Genomic DNA, 27,500 nt, shown 5'->3' with positions numbered 1-27,500 from the left:
TGTGTGATAGATACTCACCCAGACGCCACATTCCCCAACTGTCCCCTGTGGTTTCCAAGGGCAACAGAGCTTAACTACTACAATGGGGATGAATGGGAGGCTATGGGGAGAAAAGACGGGGGGGGGGGATGGGGAGGGGGGAAGTTGCCACAGCAACCAGACCATCAACTCTACACCCCCTCCTCTCATTCTCTCTCAAATACACACCTCAGAAGACAAACAGACACGAATCATTTACCAGGCTACGATTCTGAACCTGTCCTCCATTTCAAGTTTGAGATTTTAGCCGGACAGTTTAAAAAGAAAAAAGTAGGCGCTTTCCGAAATGGGCGTGAAACAATCAGGCTCTAAATCTAATAACAAATCTTCTCGCGCTCTCAATTTGTGCCATAACATCCTCTGTCCATCTTCCACATTAGACACTAGTAATAGCCTTCATGTGATTTACACATGGGATATTTTGCGAGCAGATTCATAAGTAGGCATACAAGGCTGCACTGAAAATGCATTTCGACTCCAAGGATCAACATTTAAGTTTCTCAATCCAGCTGTCAAGATCCCAGGTAGAGTCGTCTGACATGCAGACGTGGTAGTGTCGGGGATTTCAAGACTGATGTATGGATATTGGTTTGATATATAGGCTAAAAGATAAAAGAGAATGTGCATGCAACAACAGTTACCTCTGTGATTCACCTCTTGCAGCGTTATGGGAGAGTGACAAAGAAAAAGCCACTCTTATAAAAATCTACATTTGTTACACAAAAGTCTGAACTTTTTGGCCATCACACTTAGGATTGGGCATCGAGAACCGATTCCTACTTGGAATCGTTTAAAAAAAATTACGATTCCAGCGGAAAAATCGTAACGTATCGTGCGGTAAAACTGCAACCCACCTTTGAATCAAAATAAAACTCTCCTCTTATTTGTGAAATAAGCATGTGACCCATTTCAACTCCACCCCTCAAAAGAAGGAAGGAAAGGAAGGAATCGCAATTAGAACCAGAATTGTTAAAATCTAAACGATGCCCAACCCTAATCACACTAAACATGATGTATGATCTAAGCCAAAGGCTGCACAACATCCTAAACATACCATCCATACCGGCATCATTCTGTGAGGATGCTTCTCTACTGCATGCCCTGAAAAGCTTGTTAAGGGTGGAGGAGAAATTAATGATGTAGTCTGATTCTCTGCCTGAGAAGAAACATGCCTCTTGGGAGACAATGTGTTTTCCAGCAAGAAATGAGACCAAGCATAAAGTCAAAGCTACACAGAAACAGCTTAACAACAATGTTAATGTCCCAGAGTGGCCAAAGACACAATAAAACATTAAACACACTTTTTATAGACGCTGTACAGGGGGAAATAGCTCTCTCTCTCTACATTTTTTGAAAATAAGAATATGCTGGACCATTGTCACATCATGTCGGGCGGAGCGCTCCGCTTGCTTTCTGGTTAAAAATGGATATCACACTGACCTGAGCGACCACATTCTCTAGAGGCATTAAAAACATTATATTTGCTGCCAACTTAACAAGGCTTTCATGAGCATGAACTGACTACGGTGACGTGACTGTCAAAAGTGTCTATGGGTCAAACGGGTCCATCACGCAGCACAGAGCATGAGAGTGAAGACAGAGTGTTAACCCTTGGTTCTGAACAAATACAATTCAGGTATTAACAAAACATCTAAAAACATGTCCGAACGCACACAGTTTCTCACAGGTTTAAAACTAGGTTGAGCCATGAAGAAAAACAGAATCGCCTACGTCTCTGTCCCACCCTGTCTGAGTCAATCCCAATGATCTCACTGACAGAGCCTCTCCCACTGTAATCAATCCCCCCCACTCATTGATTTACACTGGATTCCACATTCAGCATCCTCTGGGTATGTGAAAGGTTCCACGTGCAGTGTGTAAACAGACAAAGCTGTTTCCACACTGTAAAAAGTACTTTTTTTTGCCAGAGTAGGTCTTAAAATATGTTATTCTTAGCAGGATCTCTGGTGATGCTGTGTGAGATGATTCAAGTACAGTTGCACTTATGAGGTCTATCAAGTTTAAACAATTAGGTCACTAAACTCGTATTATTACATTTCATAGGAGTAAGAGTGTCTTTACTTTATTCCCAAGTGAAATGTATTCTCTTTACTTGTCACTTTTGGATGAAACATCATGCTCTCTAATGCATGCAGCCTCAGGTTGGTGCTACGAGCTAACCAGCCCGCCTGTGTGGCTCCCGGGGGCCCTCCAGGCCTCAGGGTCGCAGTGGGCCCAGCGAGGCGTGGCTGCAGCCTCGATACACACTCCTTTAAGCAACCCGAGCCCAGGCTTCTAGGCCTTTACGATTTGCATCACAAACACACATTCAGCAGCAATCAAAGCGCGTGATAACCAGCGACCGAAGTGGTGAAAGCAGCAGCAGCAGCGCTGAGATTAAAACACCCGTGGAAACACAGCGAGTGTGTTCTCGAGACAAAGCAGAACACACCCAGACTTAAGTGATGAGCAACAGACTGGTGACTACACAGTAAACTCATCTCACATGAGCGTGACCGCAGTAAAGTAAATCTACCAGATGGCTAGTAACGTGTTCCATTTGGCACACGGTGCGTAAAAAAAGTGAAAAAATGGAATAAAAGTGCGCGGATGACAAACAAAGAACAAGACTTGGCGAATGAGCTGCAAATGACTGTGTAAGCCCGGGGCTACGCGTTCACATTGGAAGTGAAATTCAGTTGGTGAATCTGTGATCGATACTGTTATCTGCCAGCTCACCAGTCCCGACAGACGAGGGACCGTGCACAAATACACAAATACAAATGTAGTCGTTTCCATTTTTTGCATTAAAGCCACAATCAGCCGGTGTTACCGTGTAAATGCTCAGTAAACTATAACAGCACATTTTACCCAGAATGCATGCAGGAATGTCTTACCTTTCTATCCAAAAGGGAAAAGCTGCAACCCGCAGCACAAAGAGCCGAGCAACGAAAGTGCCTCCAAAAGCTCCAAATTCACTTTCTCCCGACTCTCATCTGTCCACAGTCTCCACGCTCATTTACCACCGGAGTGGAACTTATTAACTTTTCGGTGAACGCAGTTTTTTTTTGTTAGTTTTTTTTGGTTGTTAAATCGCATCTCAAATTGAAAACACCGAAGCCGCACAAAAAGCAGCGACACACACGCTCCTCATCCCGGCTCCGCATTTGCTGTGTGGCGGAGCCCCGCTGAGCTAAGCGGCTCTCTGTGCACACATCCAGCACCGGCTCACAGCCACAAGCTGTCAAGTTAAGAGTACATTTACAGCTTCCGATGACGATTTTCAAAATAATACCGATTCTTTTTTTATTTTTTTACAATGGAACAAACTTGCCTCAAAAACCTAAAAAAAACACTTTATCTGCTCCCAATGAATAGACGCTCACCACTATAGATGAATCGTCCCTTAAAATTGTAAATGCATGGCCCTTAATTTGTATTGCTTAATTTTATCAGCTGAATAATTGCCCATACATATTTCATTAAGTGGTTATACCCGTTAAAAATTAACAGAGTGAGTAGCATAGGAACATCTAAATGTTTTTCCTCTTGAAAAACTGCTTTCTCATAGCATTATTGATCAGTAGAAAGAAAAAAAAAAGTAAAACAATGTAAAAACAGTATCACGTTAACACACAAACTATTTAGTGTTAAATAGGGTGGTCTAACTTAATTAGGAGCAATTGTCATGTGGAAATGCATCATATAATCAGGTGTACAGCATAGAAAAAATAGAAAACAGTCACATTATTTGGTGAAAGCATGAAGGTAGGCTGAAAATAAATGTCCAATATTAGATACAACCTTGAAAGATGAGGTGGGACCTATTGTAAATAACCCCCACCCCCCCAGACACCAAAAAAGAAACAAAGTCTGGTTTCCTGTCAGCAGCAAGGGCATGAGGCCACCCACCCACACACCCACACCCACACACACACACACAAAAATAGCAACTATACTACTAAGTAGGTGGCTCTTCTCACACCCTTCTCATCATCTATTCTCACTATTCAAGAATATAAAAGTGTTTGCTGGCATTTGTTTCCAAACAATCTCCTCAAACTCTGGTAGATTTTGAAAAGTGGTAGAAGTTGAAAGTCCTTCATGGTCATAAAATGATGATGCATATTATAGCTACAACTATGAATTTTAGCCAACATATCCACATGTTTAATTGAATGTTTCACACTCACTTAAAAGACTAAAATTGACCATTAAACCCAAATTCAAAGAGCAAAAACTCACAATCCACATTTTCTCTTTAATCCAGTTTCTTTTTAATCTCACAAAACACATGAATCTGAGACATGAGCTCTCTTTTCCTTCTGTGCAGCTAAACAATCTCACCAATTTTAAAAACAAGGGAGAAGAAAATAATTTATACATCCTTTTTAAAAAATCATATCTACAAAAATAAAATCAAATACGAGGACTAAGGCTTTACAGAAAAAAAAATGAACATATATAAAACAAGTGGGTCTGATCTCTCTATATTACATGAGTGAACAAGAGTTTTTAAAAAGACAAAATAAAAAGACAATGAGATGATAGTAAGACGTGTGTATGCATACAGTAGTTTGCATCGTGCAGGGAAGTTTGTCTGTGCAACATTTCTTTTAACAAAAAAGGAATCAGTTATAGCTTTCTTTTTTTCTTTTTACAGCTGGTTAGGGCCAAAACGCTGATGCCAATGTACAAGATAAATGTATGAAAAGAAGAAATCATGGAAGATACAAAGAAACTGAAGTTTAGAGGTAGAACTTGGAGATGAACAAATGCTGTAGTTAGAAGTGGGAGGGAAAAAAAGAGGAAAGATATTTGTCGAGGAGAAGAAGAGATCCTGACTTGGATTCAACCAGCTCAGACCATCTGGCATTTTTTTGTGCCAAATTACGGACAACACACACGTTATGCATGTGATGATTGAGTGTCCATAGCTTGGCACGGCAACGTGTTAAAATGAAGGAATATTCTTTTCTGGTCAAGGACAAAACATATGGTCCGAGATGCTTGAAAATCAGCAGCCAAAATGTCAAAAAAAAAAAAAGCCAAACAGTGTTCCCTTCAACACCTCTAAAGAGATATTTCACTTCGGAAGAACATTTTTACATTTTAGCACAAATTCCTCATGTTCATAGTGGCTCAGCTGCTAAAATCAGTCAGCCTATGCAATCAGAAGCTCTCATTCTAAGTCCACTCTTTTTTTTTTTTTATATCATATGCGACAGCCGAGTTACACTTCTCATCAAACAACGCCTTCAGTGTGTGCTGGCTAAAGAGTGAAAACCTTCCACCAGGCAGTGAAATATCATTTTAATAGCAGAATCTGGCTGGTAGTTTGTAAATATACTTGGCTCCTGGTTTGTGCAGTTTGGTAGTGTATTGTCAGTTTTGCTGGGTAACTCACTAAAGTGCTCCTCAGTATTTGAAACCAGCTCAAATAAAATCCAGTCCAGTGTGATTCTGCCCAGCTTGATAAGAGAAAGAAAGAGACGAAAAAAGAAAAACATTTAAACTGGTACACAAAATAACTTCTCTAAAAGAAGTTCCTTCCTTGTGACATTTTAAATACATCTTTTCGGTCTAGGGTTTATTGGAATTAGTTCAAGATAGATGGCGTTTGAGAAAAAAAGCACTTGGCTCTAGTGTCAGTCTTTGCTGGTTACACGTGCCTCAACCAAGGCGTACAAAAACCTTTCTGAATGTCAAGGACTTTAAATTCCTCCTACATATGATCCAAAAATAGTTCAAGGAATAGTTTGACATTATTAGCTTCCTTGTCACGGGTTGGATGAGATCGATACCATTCGTTCGTCTGTGCTTCAAGTACGGAGCTGGAACCAGCAGCTGGTTAGCTTAGCTTGGCGTAAAACACCAAACACGCGAAAACGATGAGGCGCAGTTCAGGCGCAGAGGCTGCAGGAACTAATGAGATGTTAATCACTGTGCTCTTTAGGTGCTAGTTGGTGGATTTTGTTACCTTAAGAGCGAGCCAGGGTAGCAATTTCCCCCGATTCCAGTGTTTATGCTAAGCTAAGCAGCGGCTGTCGTTAGCTTCATATTTACCGTACATATATGAAAGTGGTATCGATCTTTGCCCGTAAATGTATTTTCCAAAATGTCAAACTACCCCTTTACATTTTTTTTTTTTTTTTTTACTTAATCGAACTGCTGTGATCACAGCACAGTTGCATATAGCGGTTACTTGTTGATTTTTGATTGGACCACGTGCTTTAGTTTGTAAAATTAAATTTTTAAAAAGCTTTTCCTTTCTCCTAATAAATATAACTTGTTCTGAGAAGAATACGGGGACAAGACGTAGGCTAGATGGCTATAAACACTATGTATGGTACGACTGCTGCATGGGGGAAGGGAGGAGTTGCTGGTTCACAGTATTTACCGTGGGATTTACACACACACACTACACCGGAGAGAGGGATGGAGGACGCACAGTCAAATCTTAAAAGTGTAGACAGGCAATGTCAGCGGCGATATTTGGCAGCAATTTGGTTGAGCGACACAGGACGTCAGTGAAAATTCAAGTTTCTAAGTTTGAATCCGTCGTTTGTCCTCTTTCCTCACGCGCGTCATCAACATTGCCTGTCTTGAACCTCGCCCCAAAACACCAGATCTCTCCCTAACTTAAAACAACTTTACATGATCCGAACAGCTGTGCGAATCCACTGAGCTTGTTTATTTTAAATCGCTGAGATCCCTGTACGCCTCTGAAGCAGCGCTGAAAATAAAACCTGCCAGCATTTCAGTAGTATACAGTGCAGAAGTGTTTCCAGAACTTTGAAGTGAACAATCAACACAAACCATTTAACCATCAATAAGTTGCACTGATGGTTCCAAGCTTTACTTAAAAAAAAAAAAAAAAAAAGAGGGCTTACGGATATGTCAGCGTGGCTGCAACTGTTCCTGATGACAACAACTCTAGTGTTTCCCCCACAGTGGGGGGATTACGAAGGTCTGAGATGAATGAAACGGTTTAATGTGTGTGTGTGATATTGGTTTCCTTACCCAGTGCAAATAACCTGAATTATATAGACACAGTCCTTCGGCCGTGGTGGCAGGTGAACTCCGTGTAAAGCAACTAGTGGCGGGGAGCTGGGCATTGTAACGTCGGCCCCTAAATGTAAAGCCAGTGGCATCTCCAGTTCCTGATCCGTCCACTGAAGAGGACATACATGAAAGAGGGATGCATTGTGGGTAAAGTGCAGGGGTGGTGGGTCCCTCGGATTTTTCCTTAAATTAACATTTCAAAACTTTTCTGCGCCGTTCCTTCAACCAGCTCTTTAAAGCAAGACATACAACTCCTTTTTCTTCACATATATCCAACTTGGTCATTTTCCCCCACTTTATAATTTTTCCAACTTTTTTTTTTTTCTTCCTTTCTCTCTTTAACCAGTCAACTTTTTTTTTTCCTTGATACTCTTTCCTCACTCGGTCCTGGACTCCCCCGTGCTCTGGAAGAAGTCCGAGGTTGTGCGGACCTCAGAAATCCTGGTCAATCCGGCCAGCTTAAAGAAAGCAAACAGCTACAGTCCTTCCTGGGCTCTGTTCCACTGGCCAGTGCATGCAGGGACGAGGGGGCGAGGGGAGGCAGGGCTGTGGCGCCCGAGTCCGACAGTGGGTACGCATGGGTCTGTCCGTATGCCAACAATCAAGATCGATTGACCGCAAGTAAATCCACTCTGCAGCGATGTCAGAATCCAGTCGACTGAATCTTGGGCTCTGCTGGACTGCCCTCTTTGCCTGGTTGGGTTCAAGGGAAAAAATATATAGATTTAAAATAGAAAATAACTGAAAGTGCATCATCAGCCATTGTTTTGTAAAAGATTAAAGATGCAAATTCAGTTCCTCCTCACCGTCTCCTGAGCTACGATCCAGAGATGGTGTTCTGGAGACGGTTGCCGAGTGACACGGTTGGTCCTCGGAGTCCTGATTGACAAAGGGCTCTCTGAGGGTTTTCAAAAGCTTGTGATGGGACTTCTCGATTTCCTGTAAAGGGGTGGAAGATGCGGGACATTATACGAGCAGAACAATGAGTGTAATTATGCTAGCTGGTGAGAGATGAACACGGAGTCTTCAAACCACTGTAAACTTTGTGGGTTAAATCATAAGACATGTTAGGAGGGCCTCTTTGCCCGTGTAAAAAAAAAAATTGACGGACAAATTCACAGATGCCATGAAGGGGCTGCAACAGAAAATCAAAGTGAAGGACACAGCCTGTTGCATAATCCAGTTTTGTATGATCCATCCAATCTATATTCCGAAATCTTTTATTTATTTAAAAAAAAAAAATGTTTTACAGCCAGATGACATATGCTGCCTTTATTACAGAGGCTGCGGTGAGAGATCCCCTTCCCTAAAAGCTGATCTCTGCTGGTGGCTACATTTAATACAATTAAAGAAATAATCTATTGGTTGGTGAATAGAGGCCATGGTGGAAAACCTTGGAAACAAACGGCAGGGAGATTTCTTAATTTTCTTTATATACAGTCTATGTTCACATTTATTTCTAATGTACTGTTGCAACAACCGAATTTCCCCACCGCGGACCAATAAAGATGGATCTTATCTTATCAATCAATCCGTATGTACCCTGTAAAGTTAGGTAGGTTAATGCATTACAAGATGCCGTCTGTTTGCCAACTTTGTTTCATCTCTCTCCATTTGTCCTCCTAAGAAACAACTACGCCTCTCTAACTAGTTAGAAAACACATGAGAAAGAAAAGAGACGCTTTGCAGTCAGTCCAGAGAAAGTTTGTTGTGTTATATGTGGAGAGGTGATGGTCATCAGTCCAGTCACACAGCCACCTTGTTGCCAGCTTAACACACTTAAACTCACCTTCAGCTGGCGCAACTTGCTCGTCAACCCCTCAATCGTGTGGAAAATCTCATCCACATTTTTGATCACGTGGCTCTGCCCAGCCTGCGATTGGCCCGTTTTCTCTTCCCGTTCCAGTTGCATAGCCTCTGATTGGTTGGGCTCTGCGCCGCAGGTGAGCGTTTCCTCCTCTGGATGAGTCCGTGGTGGTATCACTTCCTCCAGAGGCTGAGGGAAGTGGCTGCCTGTGGGGGTAGGAGGGTCGTTGACGTCTTCAGTGAAGCTCTCTCCCTGCTCCGTCGGCATTACCAAGTAGAAAGTGTTCCCTAGAGCACAGAAAGTGTGCAAAAGTGGGAGTCATTTCAGGGGTAAAATCAACACAACTCTTCAATTATAGATCATACCTTTTATCTTGATTAAGTACACGTGTAAATAAAACAGTGTCTTGGTCTGATAAAAACTACAGCACGTGACCAATTTTGTCATTACCCTGCGTAGTGGCCTCGCCTCTCGGCTTGGATGATTGGTCGGAGGGGAGGGTGACACCATCAATGATGTCATCAGGGACAGAAGAAGAAGAAGAAGGACCCGCAACCACAGCTATTGCACAGACGATAGACGTGTGACAAAGAAAAAAGTGTGCGTAGAATGAAAGAAGGGTGTAAAAGAGTGAGGGAAGACAATGTCAAATAAAGTGTAGGATGGGCATGTCGTGAAGAGCAAGCAGACAAAAGATAAAGAAGATTAAGTGTGTAAGAAACAAATAATGAATCACCAAGTGCACAGAAGACATGCAGATGAAGGCAGCCATTAAAAGACATCCATTTTGTCCCAAAACAGAAAGCAGTCACCAAATATTTACCTCAAGGGAAACAATAGTGATTTATCTTGAAATAAAGGTTGCAAATTTGTATCTGAGAATTGAGTGATCAGCCAGCCCTGCTGAAGAACTAAAGAGAATTATTTGGAAACTTTTCTCCATGTGATCTGTTACCTTTCCGTACGACCTGAACGCTGCTGGGTTGCTCTGCGTCTTGAGGCAGAACCTCTTCAGGCTCGGCCTCCCATTCGTTGATGCTGAAGTTGAGGACAGTCTCTAAAGACTCTGGCCGCTGCCTTTCGGTGAACGAGCTCCTTCCATTGGCCGTCTCGTTGGTGGGCGTGTCATCGGAATCGTGGCTCCAACCGTCATCTTCCAAATCTCGTAATATCAGCTGCCTTAGTGTTTCAACTGCAGAGCCATGACAACAACAACAACGGTTTTGAAATTCCTCAAGGTTGATCACTTGCTGATTACTAAAAAAAAAAATTTAAGTTTAACATCCAACAGTTTGTAGAAGTGATGCGGGTTCGTTTGTTTCTCACCATCTTGTAAAGCGGCCTCTGCCACACCACCGTCTTTTCTCTCACCACAGATGAAAGCTCCTGATTGGTCCCTAGGTGCGTTTTCTGAGATCTCAATGTCCTCGGAGGAATGAGTCTCTATTGAATCCGACTGCTCCGTCGTGGAGTTGTCTGGAAGATTAAAAAAAACAAATCATCATATCCTTTGTTTTGTGACTAAGCCAGTAAGATCAGACTCTATTTTGTTTCACAAATATTTGCAGACAGTTTACATATTTGAGGCTGATAATTATAGTGTGGTTATTACCTGCAAAGACGTTGCTGCTGGTTGAGGCTGGGGACGCACTGCGTAGACTGGGGGAGCTATGGAAAATACCAACAGAAGGCACACTGAGCATACGCAAGGCGATGAAAATATATAATAATAAAGAAGAGAAATAAATGAGAAAATGAAAACACATCTAAGAGAATAACACAAGTCCTAAAGTCCTATGTATTATCCACAGACATAAGATTTACTCACGATATAGGCATGGATCCGTGATTGATCAGGGGCGATGAACCACCAGCTGACGAGATGGTCTTTTCAAGTAAATCTTTCCAGCTGCAAAACAAAAAACACGAGTTTCTGGAGGCTGAAGAAGAATGTGGATGCTCGGTAAGCCTTCCGAACGGTTAAAGAAAAGAGCTTACGTGTTTTTCTCTGATGATGTCCCAGCCACCAGCTCATAGATCTGCCTCTCTGTGGTGCTGATGACGTAGAGGGCTTTGTTGTCTGGAGAGAAATCACGACATTTACACATTTGATCAACCAAAAAAAGCAGCAGGGCAATTCATTGACAACACTTTCGAAATTAGCTTTCCCGGGTGGGACCACAGTCTCACCTGTAGCTACTAAGCGGACAAGCAGAGAGTCCAGCTTCACCAGAGGGCTGAAGGAGGTCTTGCTGTCTCCGCTGCCTCCACCCAGCCAGCGGGATGGATATCTCAGCTGCAGCCGGTCGTCTGGGCCCCTCTGTAGGAGGACCAGGCAGTCTGACAGCAGCAGTGCTTGAATCTCTGATGGAGGAACACAGGTGACATGTGAGGTATGAAACCAAACTGATGAGACTGTATGCATCAATACAGAATGTATTCACACAGAGGAACTGACCTATCTGCTTATCTTTGCTGACTTTCCACGTGAGAGGACCTTCATGAATCATTCTCTTAGTGGTGAGGTCCAGACTCTGAGAGAGAAGAGAGAAGAGTAAAAAATAATAATAATAATAATAATAATAATAATAATAATAATGACTTCATTCAGGACACAATGGAAGGCCCATAGTACAGTTAAAAAAATAGACAATATATACAAAAATATAGCAATAAACATTTAGTCTATATGTGAAACTGACCTAAGATCAGTGTGGGCCTTTATAATTCTGAGACTGTCATCCTGCTAATACAGTATATGGATAAATAAGGCTTAAAAATAGGTAAACAAAACACATTTAGTTAAAAAAAAAAAAAAAGGTTGGTATAAAAAAATAACAGATAAACCAGCATAAATGATGTGACAACCTTGAATAGAGGGGCAGCGTCCAGCCTGCGTTGGTATTGGCTGAGGCGTTGCCGGTGCTCTATTTCCCCGACAACCTCATTAACAGCCTGCAGTATCCCTCGGCAACAAGCCTGGGCGCGCTGAAGTGAGGGGAGGTCCGGCGAAGCAGCTAAACAAAAAACAAGTCAGTCTTAAAAATTATACTTTTTCTCCCCGTGTTAACGATTAGAATACGATGCATCTCGTGATTCCTCACCCTCTGTGTGTTTAATGATGTTGTCCAGCAGCAGGGGGTACTTGGTGAGTCTCTGCATCTCTGACACCAGCAGGTCTTTGAGCTGCAGCCTCCGACAGTGAGGACTAGCTTCACACTCCTGAACAAAGTCATTTTGTTCATGTTGCAAATTGTATGTTTTGTGTTTAAAATAAATGAAAAAAACTGGTAATCACAAAATAAAGATAAAATAAGATTTATAAATATCACCTTGGTAAAATTAGGAAATCCACATTCCTAATCAAATGTTACTGACTTCAGAAATGACTTGTTAAAATGGTTAAGACCGTCTTTTTAAATCAGGCACGGAAGTGTGTGTGTGTGTGTGTGTGTACCTGGATGATGTGAGCGAAGCGAGGGTCTTTACGTTGTTTGTTCTTGATGAGCTCCAGAGCCTGAGACTGCTGGCTGCACAGCTGCGACGCTTGTTCCTGAAACTCATCTCCAGCTGCATCTTCAAACTGGAAACACACACCATAATCACCACACTATATACTGCACATAGACACCTTTCACATTAAGGGTCCTATCTTGCAACCGGTGCAGCGCAGCGCAAAGCCCAACGCAAGTGTCTGTGCTAGTTTAAGACCGACGCAGTTGTCAATTTCCCGTCCAGCACCCACGTCGTTTAAACAGCAAATGCATCTGTGCCCATCTTTGCGCCCAGGGGCTTGCTGGTCTTACAGGAAGGTGTGTTCAAGTGAAATCTTGGCATATTGTTATCTTGCAGCGGGAAGTGACCACGCCATTGACCAACAAAAACCTGGTCTAAAGTCAATAGCGCAGCATTTCATTGTTATTTTAACAGCGCATTAGTAAAATACGCCTAGGCTCGTGCACAGCGCTTGCAGACTATACCTCTTACCCACACAGTAATAGCAATGCGCCAAGGTACAAACACGCCTGTCTTTTAAAGGGAATGGGAGATGACACTCTGATTGGTTAATTGCATGTTACGCCTAAAACACACCCATTAATGAATGAAAACACTAAGTACAACCCTTTTGAACCATGCGCCCAGACCCTTTTTTTCCCGCCGTCAAACTAGCAAAAGTGGATTTGGAGACGCCCTAAATGCACCTGTGCCAGGCGCTTCACGCCGTGCGCTTAGATCGTTAAAATAGGGCCCTAAAAGAGAAATGAGAAAATGGAAACTGACGGCGGTGATTATTTGACTCACCCTGGCCAGCATAACGTCCCCGATGTCCTGAACGATGGGATTTTCTCTTCTCTTCTTCATCGCCTCGCACAGACTTGCTGCAAAGACACAGAAGCCCCATTAACAGTGACATTTAAATAACCTCAACTGGTGATCATCGGTTAAATCATTTTGAATCCTACCAATAAGATAATCCATAAATCTAGTGGCAATTATATCATACAATATGCCTTCATGTTGGCTCCTACTAAAAGCCCAAAATACATATTGACTTAGAATAGCTGCAGACTGAGATTACATTTAACAGTCACAACCTTTGCTTCACTTATTGTTTACCTAGCAACATACAGCCCTGAATACATGTTGACTCAGTACAACTCACTTTATTGTGCAAACAGAAGAAGCAGAAAGCAGTGACACAAGGAGGACACAGTCACAGTTCCTCAATTGTCGTCATATTGAAATGCTCAAAATCCAAACTAGGATGTTACTTTAATTAAAGTCAGGTTTTCAAATTGAACTCAAAGGAAATGATAAAGAAGTTACTAAATAATTGTGCACGAAGTCGGTGGGTTCACTTTTGGGAAAGAAATATTGTCAATGTCAAGCAAAATTGTAACATCTTTTTAAATAGTATTTTTCATATTGTAATCTGAATGATACAGGTATGGAAAGAGTTGACAGTGGAGTATGAGAGGTCTGTCGTGTTCTGACACAGCTATACCTGCAATTACAGTAAACACACATAATGTATGTGCAGTCAAATGAGTGCCAGAATTGTCATGTACATTTTGGTAACTGACAAATTAAGACCTGGAACTATTCACTTTCACACAAACAGTACACTGACCGTGGAGTTCATAGACCTGGGGCAGGTTGGGGAAGATGCAGGCCAGCTCATCAGAGTTCAGCACAGACCTCATCTTCTGGAAAAAGACCTGGTCCAGGACCCTCAAGGTCCGCAGGTGGGACGCCTCGGTGGTGAACAGCTCTGATGATGAAGAGAGAAGAAAACAGAGAATGGTATTAACACATTTTAAAGCAGACTATTTCATTTGATAGTACTACAGTTGTGTTTACGGTCAACGCGTGTTGAATATGACTCATACCGTATATGACGGCCTGTCTTTCCACCTCCCTTGGACTGAGTGTGGCGAGGAGCTGAGGAGGAACTGTGTCCTGCCAGATCTGACTGTCAAACACCTCCTCCTCCAGTGCTGCAGCGTCTGGCAGCAGGGCCAACGGTGAATCCATACTCCTACAGAGTCACGTAAAAAATAAACATGGATGTACCAAGATGCGCATGGAGAGATGGTGTAAGCGTATGGATGGTGAGACAAACAGAAAACAGTTTATTTTAATACTAACAGTTATATATATGTATCTCTTTTCTGTTCACCTAACATCATGGGGAGAAACTGAAAGATGCTAAAGGCTGACATTTCTTGTGATCCAAACCATTTCTTCTTCAAAGGTTTTGCATGTGGGTAAATAAGTCAGCCATCTTTATTTCTAATTTCCTTAGAGTTCCTTAAAGTACTGATCATCTATGGGGATGACATTGAAACTCACCTGCGTCTAGACCGAGGGGTGTATGGGGGTGTAGGGTTCTCTAGTGACCTGAGTTTGAGAGAGAGTGGAGAGAGAGATGGCACGAAGTGAAAACCTACTCTTGGAGGGGTAACATCCGGGATGTAAAGGTTCCACTAAAGGGGAAAGTGTTGATTCCTCAAAGAGTAATTCATTATTTTAATTTATACCTGCCTGAAGTATGCAAAAAAATAAAAATAAAAAAAATAATCTGTATGTCAGTATTATCTGGGAAATTTGATTCCAAAAGTCAATAGAAACGTGTGTGTGAAAACACACTAACTAATCCGACTTTGTGAATCTTTACCGTGCAGAGCTGCTGGATGCAGAGGACGAGGCGCTGTGCTGCAGCAGCCTGAGGCCTGGCCCCTCCCTCTCCTCCCCGCAGTCCTCCATGTCCACATCGCTACGAGAGCGAGGGACAGACTCCGTCCCCGAGACGACGCCCCGCCGTCGCCCTTCTCCCTGAGCTTTCAACGACTCGCTGCGTGCCAGACGCACTGAGATTGTGGGGCTGCAAGAGAGCGTAAAGAAAACATACACTATTACTAAATCCGCGATTTATCAAACACTTTCAACGAGGTGCTGTACCACCCATACGAGCGGATACTGAATATATTCTACATACTGTAGTTTAAGAGAGCTACCTGTCCATGCCGTCTTCTCCCAGGCTGCTGGTGGAGAGCCTCTGGGGGTCGGCAGCATCGTCTCCCTCCTCTCCCGTCTCTGTGTGGTTCTCAAACTGCTGAATGATGTTCCTCACACTGCCAGGACGGACTGCACACACAGATATTGCTTAATTGTACAGTACCATGAAATAGTCCCCATATAAGGGTTGATGTGTATAAAATGAGATGGAACACAAGCACATTTTCAAACTACATACATTCCACAAAGAATAACTTGGGTATGTTTGTTGAAAAGCAACATTCAACTAAACAGCAAAAAAAAAACTGCAATGACATAAAATGTATACCTTCGGTGGGAGACAACGGGACATGGAATGCTACAAAACCAAGATGAACCAAAAAGAAAACAATGAAAACAGAACAAGACGACACAATGAATATTCCATAAATCAATAAATAAACCTGCAAAAACAATAAAAGGGCAAACAGAGGACAGAAATAAATCAATATTGACTGACAAATACAATGAGTGTGAACATCGCACGTTTGTGTTAGCATGGCTCTGATGTGGTATGCCAGTATATCAATACCATCAGCTGATAATGACTTTACACAGATGGACTCATACCAGTGTGATGATTAGAAGTAAGACTATTGTATGTTTGTATTAGCATTTTTGACAATGAACTTGGATAAGACGTCAGGTTATAATTATATTATATGTGTGCATGTGTGTGTGTGTGTGTGTGTATTTACTGGACTGGGATGTGGTCCTGGGTTTGCCGATGTACTTCAGGATGGGATTTCTCTTTTTATCCTCTCCATCTTTCTCTTTCTTGGTACCACTCAGCTGTGGAGAGAGGAACCATCAAGTCATGTCATAAAATCGACATATTTTCATATAGGACAGCCAACCACACTGAGAAATTAATAGATTTTTACAACACAGCTAAACAGAGAATACTGTGTTTCCTTTGCTGAAACTGTGATTGCAGTACGAATTGCAACACAAATCATACTGCAGAATGTTTTGTTCTTGCATATTGTAAAACAGAAAACAGCTGCCCATGTACTTCTACTCTATTTTTAAGTGTAGTTTCAACATAGCAGTAGTCAACATTACTTAGATAATCACTTGCAACATCTTCCCTTTCAACACAGATTTTTTTTTTTTTTTAAGAGCGCAGTTGCCCTATACCTTTTTCGTCTTTAAGAAAGCCAGCCACTTCTCCTTCTCCGTGCTCAGACCAGGGAAGACCTTGGAGTCTCTCAGCTTGATACCAGAATGACGCAGGTATAGGTGCACAGCCGACGCCAGAGGAGAACTGAGTGAGAGGAGCGATGGGGCGGAGAGAGAGAGAAAGAAAGAAACAGGACAAACATGGACATGTGGGGAGAACAGACCACAAGGGAAATCAAACAAAGAAAAAGTGTTAAGAAAGAAAAACAAATCGCTCAGACAGATCGCTGTTAAATTACATTTTGCTCCAACAAACAAGACATTTCTTTTACCTTCTGTCCTCTTCGTGCTTTGATCTGGAGGGAGAACAGACAGAGAGACATAAAAAGGCTGTTAACTAGCCCCACAACAAACAACAGGCTTTCAAAGAGATATCCAGTTTAATTCCTCAAGAGTTAAATCCAGTTCATTCAGGTGCAAACACAGGTGTAAGAAACCGATTGTAGGGCGGCAGTCATGTGATGGGAATCGTCCTGTGTGTGTGTGTGTGTATAAAGTCAAAGGAGTTCATGTCATGTGGTTTCCAGGTTTTGCCGCTGTGGTAATGACCTTTGTTATGATAGCTCCTTCTGTCGCTTTGTAATAACTATTTTATTGGGCCCCAAACATCGGATCCTGCAGCAGTCTGAGTGTGCTAAAGTTAATATTCACTTCATGGTTACAGCAACATGTTGAAGTAGAAAAATGTATAATGTATAATTAGTAAATAGGTGGATTTAGACCCCCCAAAAAAATCAGTTTTGGTTATCTTTTGGCATAATAGTAAAACTAAGTTAATAAATTCCAAAGGAAAACAAACTGATCTCCTCTAGTTTGACATCATTTAGATAAAGGTGAGTCAACACGTTTTTGGTAACATGAAAAACATGTTGCAAGAGCAGTATGTGAGTAACAGACTCACAGTATTTCCCAGAGGGCAGTGACTTGTCTGTCCACCACCTGTCTCTCTTTCATCGGGTCTCCATCCAGCTGCTGCAGGTCCCCTTCACCAAACAGAGAGCCGAGACCCATCATCTGCTTGTTCCTGTGAAACACAAGATTACCGGGTTAACGTGAACTCTTGATCGTCATGGTAATATTGTCAAAATGGACATTTATGCCGATTATTCTGCCTAAAACGGACGTCTTAAGTACTCTCAATCTTGACTAACATACCTGTAGTCCTGTATCTGGTCTTGGATGTCCGGCAGCACTAGCTGCTGCAGCTCGGACAGAGGTCCTCTGATGTCCTCCTGGGCATGAAGTCGACTTTCTGGAGGGACGATGGACACAACATTATGTCAGCGGCTACACTTCCTCCCAAGCTAATTAATACAGCCTTGTGAGGCATAAAATGCAAAACAAATTGAGTAAGCCCACAAAGCAAGCTAGCATTTAGTTCTCACCTATATCTGTGAGATACTCCTCTCGTACTTTGATTTTCAGGGGCTACAAGGGGAAGAAAAAAAAATCGTATTATTTTAAGCACAATATACAGAAAAAGTCAATATTTGCTGTATATGAAAAAAGCAAAATCCCTTTTAACGGTAGATTAGAAGAAAGTTTTACATTTAGCTTTTTCGATGCCAAATGCATCAACACATCAGCTGACAATACTGGGATATAAGACATGAAGGACTACAAGTATAAACTCATTAAGACATGTTGGTGCATACAGCATCTGGGTCCAGGAAATGGGAACAGATCTGAGGTGCAAGTGCGCGGGCGTCTTTAGTGCTGGAGCCCAGGTAGGCCTCCACCGACAGGTAAAACAGCTGTTGTGGACACACATACAGTAACCATGAATGTAAGCAAGCAAACACAGATAAACACATGGGAATGTCATCCAAAAACAGCAGAATAAGCACTTTGTTTCATTGTATTTGCTCAAATCTAACATGAAATATAATGTGGACCGACCAGAGGGTTGGGGTCCAGAAGCTGGGTGAAGACATATCTCATGAACACCGCCATGTGTGCCGGTCGTGACCTCAACAACTCAATGTCCTGGAATGGTCCGTCCATCTGAGAGACAGAGGAAGAACATGAATGATTGTATAGCTGGAGGGAACGGCGAGATGCAATGAAGAGAACGGAAGAAAATGTAGAAAGACTACTGAAAATCACGTCAACTCGGATCGATAAGAGTCACACCGAATGTTCTCCTCACCTCGTTAAATGCATAGCCGTCATCTTCTTCATCCTCTTCCTCGGGGCCGATGATCTGGGCCTTTCCGCCCTTTGAACAGACGTACACACAAACACATTTCAAAAAATGGAAAGCACTCAGTCACACACTAGAGGACACTGACAGCACGTCCAAGCACATCTTCCATTTTCATTTATATACTGTGCATGCGGTGCTCAATGCATAACAGTTGGATGAGGTGAAATTTGAATTTAAGGTTTTGGTGACAAGTATGTTCTCAGTCTCACTGCTCGTCTCCTACATTTTAAGCAGCTATGCAAGTCGCAGTGACAGAAATGGAGAGGAACGGATGAAAAGGAAAGAACAGCAGCTACATCTCAAAATAGGGGAACCGTATTTTAAAGAATAGAAGTATTTTGTGTTAAATACGTTAATACGTTAATATGTTTTTATGTCCGGTATAAACCCCAGCAGAAGGGAGCTTGTGCTGCATGTGAGGATCTTATTGCAAAGGGACATCTATCTCAAGTGAATGCCAGTGCGTGTGTCCATCTCACCAAATCAGACAAGGTGTGTGTGTCGGAGTTCTGCCGTCGGTGTTGGGGGATCCTGAAGGAGGATGAGGGGGAGGAGTGGGGACTCTCAAAGGCCTGGGGAGGAGGAGGACGAGGGAGGGAGGACGAGGGGGACGGGATGAGTGGGACCATCACATACACAAACGCGCACATACGATCTCACCAGTTTATGAAAAGATAAGACTGTGCAGCCTACCTCCATGTCTCCTTCGCTTGACTCCAATGATAGTCGACCTGTCAAAGCACAGAGCAGTCTTAAGCTACAGTGTTTGCCCTATTATTGTACAACGGGAACCCCCGCCAGGCCAGAAAAATATTTTTTTAATGCCATAAATAACCCCAATATCCATTGTTTTTTCACTCTACTTATTCTGCAGCAGCCCTATGCCATCAACTGCAGCGACGCACTGCCGTGAGTTCATGAACAAGGCAAAGATAACTCAGTATGTTTTATTCTACAAGAGACAATCCATTTTACGCCACTTCGATAAAGCAACTTCACTTCAAATCAAAGTATGTTGGGTAGTGTGTGGTACCATAACTAACGAATTACAACATCTCCTTTCATTTGAACTCATTCTATGTATTTTCTGCTGACATTTAGACTAATTAAACCAGGAACATTGCATGCTAAACATGAGATCCAATGCAGCACCGAGATATTTACTTAAATAGGTAAAAGCGATACAAACCTTCTCCTGCTATGACGTAGCTTGTGGGACATTCGGATCGCGTTCCCTCCTGGAGAGGCAGAATAAAGCGTCAGTTCATTTTCAGCACTGGCTGTAAAAAGGTAAACTATGCGTGTAATCGTTAAAGCTTGTTATTTTTTGGGGGGCAAATCAGGTGCAGCAGAGCAGTCCGTGAACACAACATTGACATATAGGTTTGAATTTAAAACCCTTTAACACGCTTGACACTAGAATTTGACACGCAGGCATGATGGTTGCAGTTACGGCAGCCAAATGTATAAACACCACCTCGGCTTAAACTTGAAACTTTAAACTGAATTCATCTGGTCCCATGACTTGATCAGTGAATTTCAATATGCCGGTAAAACAAACAGTTAAAATATATAGAGGGCTTTTCAGTGAGTATGGAAAGCAAAAGTCTGGTGTCCTCACCAGATCTTGCTGAATCTTGACCCTGACTTGGTGAGCTCTTCTCTTGGCACTTTCAATCCGCTCCCCCAGTGACAGGGACGGGCTCCTCAACTGCTCCTCCATCAACACCTGTAATATAGTTATTATCAGCAGACATTAGATGAAAACGTCGTAACTAATTATGGAGACAGCACGAAAAAACAAGGAGTAACGTAGAACATTAGAGTACACAATAATGTGAGACATTATAGATCCAACATTGCAAGTTTTTTTTTGCATCCAGAGGGAGATGCAGTCAGGGATGTGTGTGTGTGTGTGTGTGTGTGTATGTGTGTTTACCTGCAGTTCAGCCTCTTCCTGCTCCAGCATTTTCCTGAGTATCTGAGTGGCATGTTTCTGTACTTCTGGGTCCTAAAAAAACATTTACAACAGAAAGTGTAAATCATTTTGATGATGAACGATAATACTCTGCATTATTATTTCTTTGCTTAAAACAAGTACCTACACATGGTCAGTTTTAAAGCGTAAATTTCTTTTCACTCAGTACTGATGCAAGATGATACCAGCTGGGAAACCACTTTAACCATTAATATTATTCCGTTTACCTGTAGTGGTTTGGGTCCAGTGATTCTTTGGGAAGGGGTGCTGCTCAGTCCAGAGGGAAGGGGTGGAGGTGGAGGGGGTGGGGCCTCCCCACCCAGAGATGTTCTTTGATTGGATGTGAGCTCAGTGGGGAGGGGCTCTAAGGGCAAGGAGGCGGCTGAAGGGGGCGGCCCTTGTAGTGTCAGAGCTACATATGGTCCAGCTATAAAAATTCGATAAAAAAAAAAAAAAAAAACAGTGATGAATCAGATGAACACCGGCAAAAGAACAGAAAATTACCAAACACATAACACAGCAAACACACGCAACGATCACACTTATTGCAAACTCACATTTGATGAGCTTTACCACCTCCTGATGGGACATGGAGGACACCAGTGAGCCGTTCACCTGAGAGAGAGAGAGAGACAGAGACAGAGAGAGAGAAAGACAGACAGAGAGAGAGACAGAGAGAAAGACAGAGAGAGAAAGACAGAGAAAGACAGAGAGAGAGTTTAATTATCCTGTTTACTTGTATTATTATTATTATTATTATTATTATTATTATTATTATTATTATTATTATTATAATATCAGATGTATTTACTCCTTGTTGTTGTTTATATGTATGTATGTTTGTTCTTATGCTTTGGCAACACAGATGTATTTTTTGTCATGCAAATAAAGCAACATGAAATTGACAAGTGAAAATTGAGAGAGAGAGACAGGCAGGCAGGAAGATTAAAATCGGGAAGGAACCAAAAACTTTCAGATTTATTGTCTGTGATGGAAAGTAGTACACACCTTTATGATTCGGTCCCCTTCTTGGACCCCAGCCTTGACTGCTGCACCACCTGTAAAGATGAGTAAAGGCATACGGTGAAGCTCATGAGAGAAAACAAATTTTGAACTCATGTTGTGTGCTACTATAAATAACTAATTTATCACTGCCCATGTCATCTAGGTCATATTAGATTATAATATATAAAAAAAAATTTCAAAGTAGGATCGTATCAGTTTGTGACAGTGGACCTTCAAATCCATAAAGTGTGTAGTTGTATGAATTAAGAACAAAAATGATACATGTTTTTCGTTGTGTGAAGATTTTCTTAACTACATATGGATGTTTAAATCATACTCATAATCTGTAAATTCCCATCATCTGAAAAGGGAGGAAAAACATATTTTCATTCTGTGTGTAAAAGAATAGAATAAGCATTATGATAACATCAACACATGGGCTGTGCGAGAGTCTTACCAGGTCGGACATTCTGCACTAGCTTGACTCTCTCTCCACATACTGTGAAGCCGAAGCCGAGCTGGTCCTTCTGCACGACCACACATCTCTGGACAAGACCAGTACCTGGAAGAGGAGAGCAGGATGTTAAGGGCGTTTTTGGGAGATATTAAATATCGTGAAATTCTAAATCCATCCTGAAACAAACACATGCAAGCAGCGTGGGAAGTCGTTACCCGTAATCTCAGCAGGGATTTCAATCGATGGCTCCCTCTGCTGGGTGGCAGAGGATTTGCGCTCTGAGTCGCTGATGGTCAGACTGCTGAGCCTGGGTTTGAGAGATGAGAGAAAGAGAGAAAGAAGAGGCTTATAATAAATGAAACAATACTAAACAGGGTGAAAAATTCTCTGGGAGGACTGGTTGGGACTGGGAGAGGGGAGAGGAATAAATGAAGAGGGAGAATCATTGAAGGTGGGATAACTAGAATGGGCCAGAACAGGCCAAAGAGGGGAAGCTTACAAATAGACAGAGCTACAGAAGAGGAGAGAGGGAAATCAGAGGCAGAAAAGCTAGGGAGGAGCATAGTCATATATGTAGGGTAGAGAGAGTGAATATATAAATAGCATTACAAGCATCAAGAAAGAACCTTGAAGGGAAAACTCACCAAGCAGCAAAAGGGCTGAAAGTGAAGCATGACAGAAAAGAAGGATAAGGGCAGATAAAGGGAAAAAAGATAAGAGAAAAAAAGACAGATATTCAGCATGAACTTAAAGGACACAGAGAAACAGACCAAGAGCTGATATCACCCCCATGCCCTTTATGCTCTAACAGATTGTAAACAGTGAGACCAAGTGACTTCCAAGAATAACACATGACGAAAGAACACACAGTGTAAACACTGAAGGGTTTTGGTGTTATTCCAGAGTCCAATGACCACAAAAAAGGTACTTAAAGTTATTAATCCATCCAAATAAATTTGTTTGTGTAAATTTACAAAGATCTGGCGATATTGAGGAAAAACTTTTACTGCTTCTAGCTTCTTCAATGTAAGGTACTGCTCCTCATATTTAGTACTTTTTGGGTTTGGACCTTTTGGTCAGAAAAAAAAAAAACTATATTAAGACTTCACCTCACATTCTGAGAAACTAAGAATGAATGGTGGTGTTAATTGATCATGAAAATTATCATTAGATGTGTCCTTTTAGCCAGTTATCAAATCTCAATATATCAAACAAAGAACTATCTGAATGGACTGATCTACTGTGACTAAGAGCAGGAGTAAGTCTGTAATTCTCTTTGAATGCTGTCTTTACCTGCTGCTGTAACACAGAAATGTCCCAGTTTGGGGTCAATAAAGTCCATCCATCTATCTATCTAGCTAGCTAGCTAGCTAGTTGTGTTTTCGCTTTCACATGTGTGTATTGAACACCTAAGCTTGCTCAGGTACGTGGAGTCAGCCCTTCATATAAAACAAGCTGCTTGGGATGCATCAAGCTAGAGTTTCTACATCAATTCCATTACTAAGTTCAGTGTTCTGATATGACTTACATGGAGGGATAGGAAGTGGTGCATCTATGAGCTATGATACATTTTGAGTGTATGAAATGTATACATTTTCTTTTTTGTGCAAGTGCTGGGTGCCTTTCCACCTACGTTACTACGTCAAGCCCAGGTGCTCTGAAATAACAAGGGCAGCCACTGAGAAATCTGTTGCCACAGCTGTACAATCTGTAGGTGTCACTTTAACCCCAAACCCTGATGTAAGCCCTCACTGGACAGCTGTCCTACCTGAACGGGTGGACGTTTTTCTTATTGGCTGCCCTGCTGTCACATGACACACAGACACAGTGGTAGGCACGTGCACCAGAAAAAACACACACACACACACACACACACACACACACACACACACACACACACACACACACACACACACACACACACACACACACACACACACACACACACACAGGAAAAAAAGTTGATAGGAAAGACATCATAAAGACAAAGATGCATCTAACAGACAATGACAGAAACACAGTGTAATACTACATGGTGAATGTGGTGACTGACAAACAGGATGAACAACAGTACACCAAGTATTAGGATCGGCAGAGCTAAACATAGGTGAAGAGTCACAACACGACATTCAAGCAACAAATACAACACGACATTCAAGCAACAAACAGGCTGGACACTGAAACTCACTGTAAACAAAAGACGTGGGAATCTTTGGGAATCGATTCAGAACCGATTTTTTAATGAATAAAAGGTGGCTGAGGTGTTTTATGCTTAATGTAAGAGTGACTCCTGCTTATTTTCAGTCTCTGTACATAATATCCACACTTCACCAGGCCTGACTTTGTGTTGTCATGCAACTGTTGATTCTGTCTGTCATAAGAGCTGTCTCTGTTGTCTCTATGTAGTCCAAGATTTGTTTCTACATGTTTGATCACTGCTTTTATCTATGTGACTGTATTTTCTATTGCTTTTATTCTTAAAGTCTGTGCTTTTAACTATTGCCTTCCCGGGGACTAAAGTTTAACATTTGCTTTTCTGGCTAATTCAGGGATATGTTCATAAAAGTTATTAATATGCACTGTCCGTGTGACAAATATTAATACAACAATTTGAGTAGGTCGGCTGGTCTTGTTTGTTAGTTCTGGAGTTAGCTAAAAACAAAGTATCCACAAAATACCTAATTTCATCACGCAAAGGTAATTATTATGATATTAAATCCAAAATGCGACCAAACGTTTGACACTTTTTTTTTAGACGAACTGCAAGCATGTACATCGTCCGGGTGCTGCACTGTGCTATTGGGTTCCGCTTTTTTCGTTCCGTCCACAAACTTCATTAACAACGTACAGAAAAAAAATATTTTAGCATTTGTGAATCGAGTCAAGATTAAAGAGTGTAAGAAAGTATGAACTCCCAGGCTGGTACTATTGTCATGCATACAGTATTTTCCACTATTTTTGCTTGTCTCATCACCTCCCAGGAAACAACCTGTCTGACTAGTTTTTCAAGAGTCCAGAATGGACCTCAGTCAGATAAAGACATGTCAATAGGCTGATCTGGGGGCCCTACATTTCTGCACAAGGCGTTGAGGTGTACCCTTAACCACAGAAAGAGAAACTGTCTGGGTGGATGTGAGGATCGTACCTGTCCAGTGTAGAGGTGGGTTGGCGGAGACTCATGTCTGCAACCTTTTGACACTCCTCTGCTTCCTGGTGCGGGGATCAACACTGTCACTGGGCCTCTTTTATCATCATCCACATCATCTTTCTTTTTTCAGTTTTCAGTCCACACAATGGGGCTCTCTCTTGTGCTTTGATCAGATCTTCAAGCTACTGGGAAGCTGGTTCAGATCAGACAGAGAGCTCCTCATGTTCCCATCCACCCCAGTAGTTCCAGTTGGATGTCAGTGGGACTTTAAAAGAAAATGCTGCTAAAAACTAACACTCAAATCTCCTCAGTTTTTTTTCACTAGGTGGCATTAGTGGTTAAAAATAAATAACAACAAGAAAGACTGTTAGTGGCTTGATGCAGTGGCTAAGCTGTAGTGGAAAATGGGTAAAGGACAGTCTGCTTCCTCAAAGGTCATCAATCATGAATGAATGGCTGATATGTCTCGCTATGCTCCAGGTCAACAACTCCCATGCCTTATAGTGTCTGTGTAAAGCTAATTACTGCCAGATAAATCCAAGCTTTAACACGCTAAACTGCCGTTCAGGTAACAGCTCAGCATCATCTCGAATGATATGTAGTGAAACCTTGCAATAAAATAACGAACCAAAACATTAACGCAGTCCGACTTGTTTACATGTGTGGCTTTCAACAGCTGTGCCAACTTAAATAATCCCATTCAAGCTAAGAAGTACCTTAATGTCGCACGTATCTTTGCCCAAAGTTATTTAGATAGATTGATGTGTATTGTGGCTAGCTGATGCAAATTTCTCTATACATAAAATTACGTGCCTTAGTTTTATAAGTAATACGTCAATTACCACAAATTAAAAACAAAATAAAACACCGTGCATAATGAAAGTTAAAGGTGCCTCTCGGTTTTGTGTTGTGATTTATCTAAATATTTAACTGTCTAGGGGATGATAACGACCATCGGAAGCGGCCTGCTATATCCAGCTAGCTTCCTGAAGTTAGCTCTACGGGTGGGCCGATTTCAACCCGCGACATGGCGTTGTTCCTCTGGCCGACCAAAAGCGCCGTGGGTTCGGCTTCCAGCTGCGCTAACGAGTCGGCCCTTTAGAGGTAGCTAGCTAACCAGCTATGTCTGCAAAGTGAAAGGCCAGCATGGTCTTAACTGCATGCTAATAGTTGAGTGTTAAAGTGGTCGAGGTAGTGGCAGTCCATGCAAATTCCAGCTCGATATATCCCAGAGTCTCGTTTTCCTGCAAATTCAGACACTAAAGCTGCATGTTAGCCAGCTAACGTTAGCTAGAAGGCAATACGAGTAAAAGCTCCACCTTAGGTCTTTTTTTCCCAAAACAAGTCACAGTGGTGAATCCGGATTTGCTTCTCTCTCTCTTGGTCTGCCAGAAGACTCAGAAGTTATCGTTGCATACATTTATTATGTTTAAATCCCAGTTCTTCAAATAATGATCTCTGCTGTGTTGTTATCATGCTGCCTTGACTGGCTGCTGGTCCACCGGTCCACCACCATATTCTCAACGATCATTACGTTCAAAAGAAACACAACAGCGCCCTCGTCTGGATAGATTGTGGTATTGCATGCGGTTTGCCTCATAGCAATGTTGATGCTACTCTGACTGACTAGCCCACTATGGATCCATGGCTGCACTAAACTGCCATGGAAAAAACAATTTCCTGAAAATAAAGATAATATGCAAAATATAACTAACACGAGTAAAACCTAACACTGTAAAAAAAACTTTCTAAAAGATAAATACTTTTTATGAAGAGTAAAGTAAACACTTCCAAACTTCTTGTATATGTTTTGCATCAAACACACTTAAGATATTATTGTTTTTGTACTTTTACTATCATGTATGAGTCTTATTCTCGTTAGACAATTTAATATCACCATCAATATCTTTCTGCACGATTACTGCGCATGATCGAACATCTTCAGACCTGATGTTATAAGGGCCAGTACAACAATATCTTCTTTCTGGACACACTATTTTTTAGCAATAATTTATCTTCACAGAGTAGAAATTTAACCACAAATCAACTTATTAC

At 41.8% G+C, this 27,500-nt stretch overlaps 2 protein-coding genes across 5 annotated transcripts in view; both read right to left on the bottom strand.

The window, feature by feature from the left end:
- The window catches only part of LOC114546083 (vang-like protein 2), a 13,777-nt gene extending 10,512 nt beyond the window's left edge, over positions 1-3,265 (bottom strand). The window contains exon 1 of the mRNA XM_028564749.1: positions 2,937-3,265. The gene's annotated coding sequence lies outside the window, so the exon portion shown is untranslated. The remainder of the gene's footprint in view (positions 1-2,936) is intronic.
- A 1,963-nt stretch (positions 3,266-5,228) lies between these two features.
- On the bottom strand, positions 5,229-27,031 carry arhgef11 (Rho guanine nucleotide exchange factor (GEF) 11). 4 transcript variants are annotated; one of them, XM_028563787.1, is made up of 42 exons: positions 26,765-27,031; positions 25,443-25,638; positions 22,513-22,604; positions 22,298-22,402; positions 21,844-21,893; positions 21,393-21,450; positions 21,063-21,262; positions 20,797-20,868; positions 20,479-20,586; positions 20,047-20,095; positions 19,551-19,588; positions 19,337-19,429; positions 18,801-18,869; positions 18,551-18,655; positions 18,307-18,405; positions 18,037-18,079; positions 17,807-17,903; positions 17,553-17,675; positions 16,924-16,947; positions 16,610-16,736; positions 16,168-16,261; positions 15,759-15,788; positions 15,430-15,559; positions 15,090-15,296; positions 14,765-14,812; positions 14,302-14,450; positions 14,043-14,183; positions 13,214-13,290; positions 12,369-12,494; positions 12,016-12,133; positions 11,780-11,928; positions 11,370-11,445; positions 11,102-11,275; positions 10,910-10,991; positions 10,740-10,820; positions 10,524-10,579; positions 10,238-10,387; positions 9,867-10,103; positions 9,362-9,472; positions 8,894-9,198; positions 7,911-8,043; positions 5,229-7,797 (listed from the first exon to the last, which is right to left on the bottom strand). In XM_028563787.1, the coding sequence occupies exons 2-42, from the start codon at positions 25,475-25,477 to the stop codon at positions 7,748-7,750; spliced, it is 4,311 nt and encodes a 1,436-aa protein (XP_028419588.1). In that variant the 5' UTR covers positions 25,478-25,638; positions 26,765-27,031; the 3' UTR covers positions 5,229-7,747. The 4 variants fall into 4 exon arrangements, with proteins under 4 accessions (XP_028419588.1, XP_028419587.1, XP_028419591.1 ...); XM_028563786.1 differs by having other exon boundaries at positions 25,443-27,031; XM_028563790.1 differs by lacking the exon at positions 9,362-9,472 and having other exon boundaries at positions 25,443-27,031.
- Positions 27,032-27,500: the final 469 nt, after the last annotated feature.

The sequence above is a fragment of the Perca flavescens genome, chromosome 19, assembly GCF_004354835.1.
Source record: "Perca flavescens isolate YP-PL-M2 chromosome 19, PFLA_1.0, whole genome shotgun sequence".
Classification (NCBI taxonomy): domain Eukaryota; kingdom Metazoa; phylum Chordata; class Actinopteri; order Perciformes; family Percidae; genus Perca; species Perca flavescens.
This window is presented reverse-complemented; position numbering and strand designations above follow the sequence as displayed.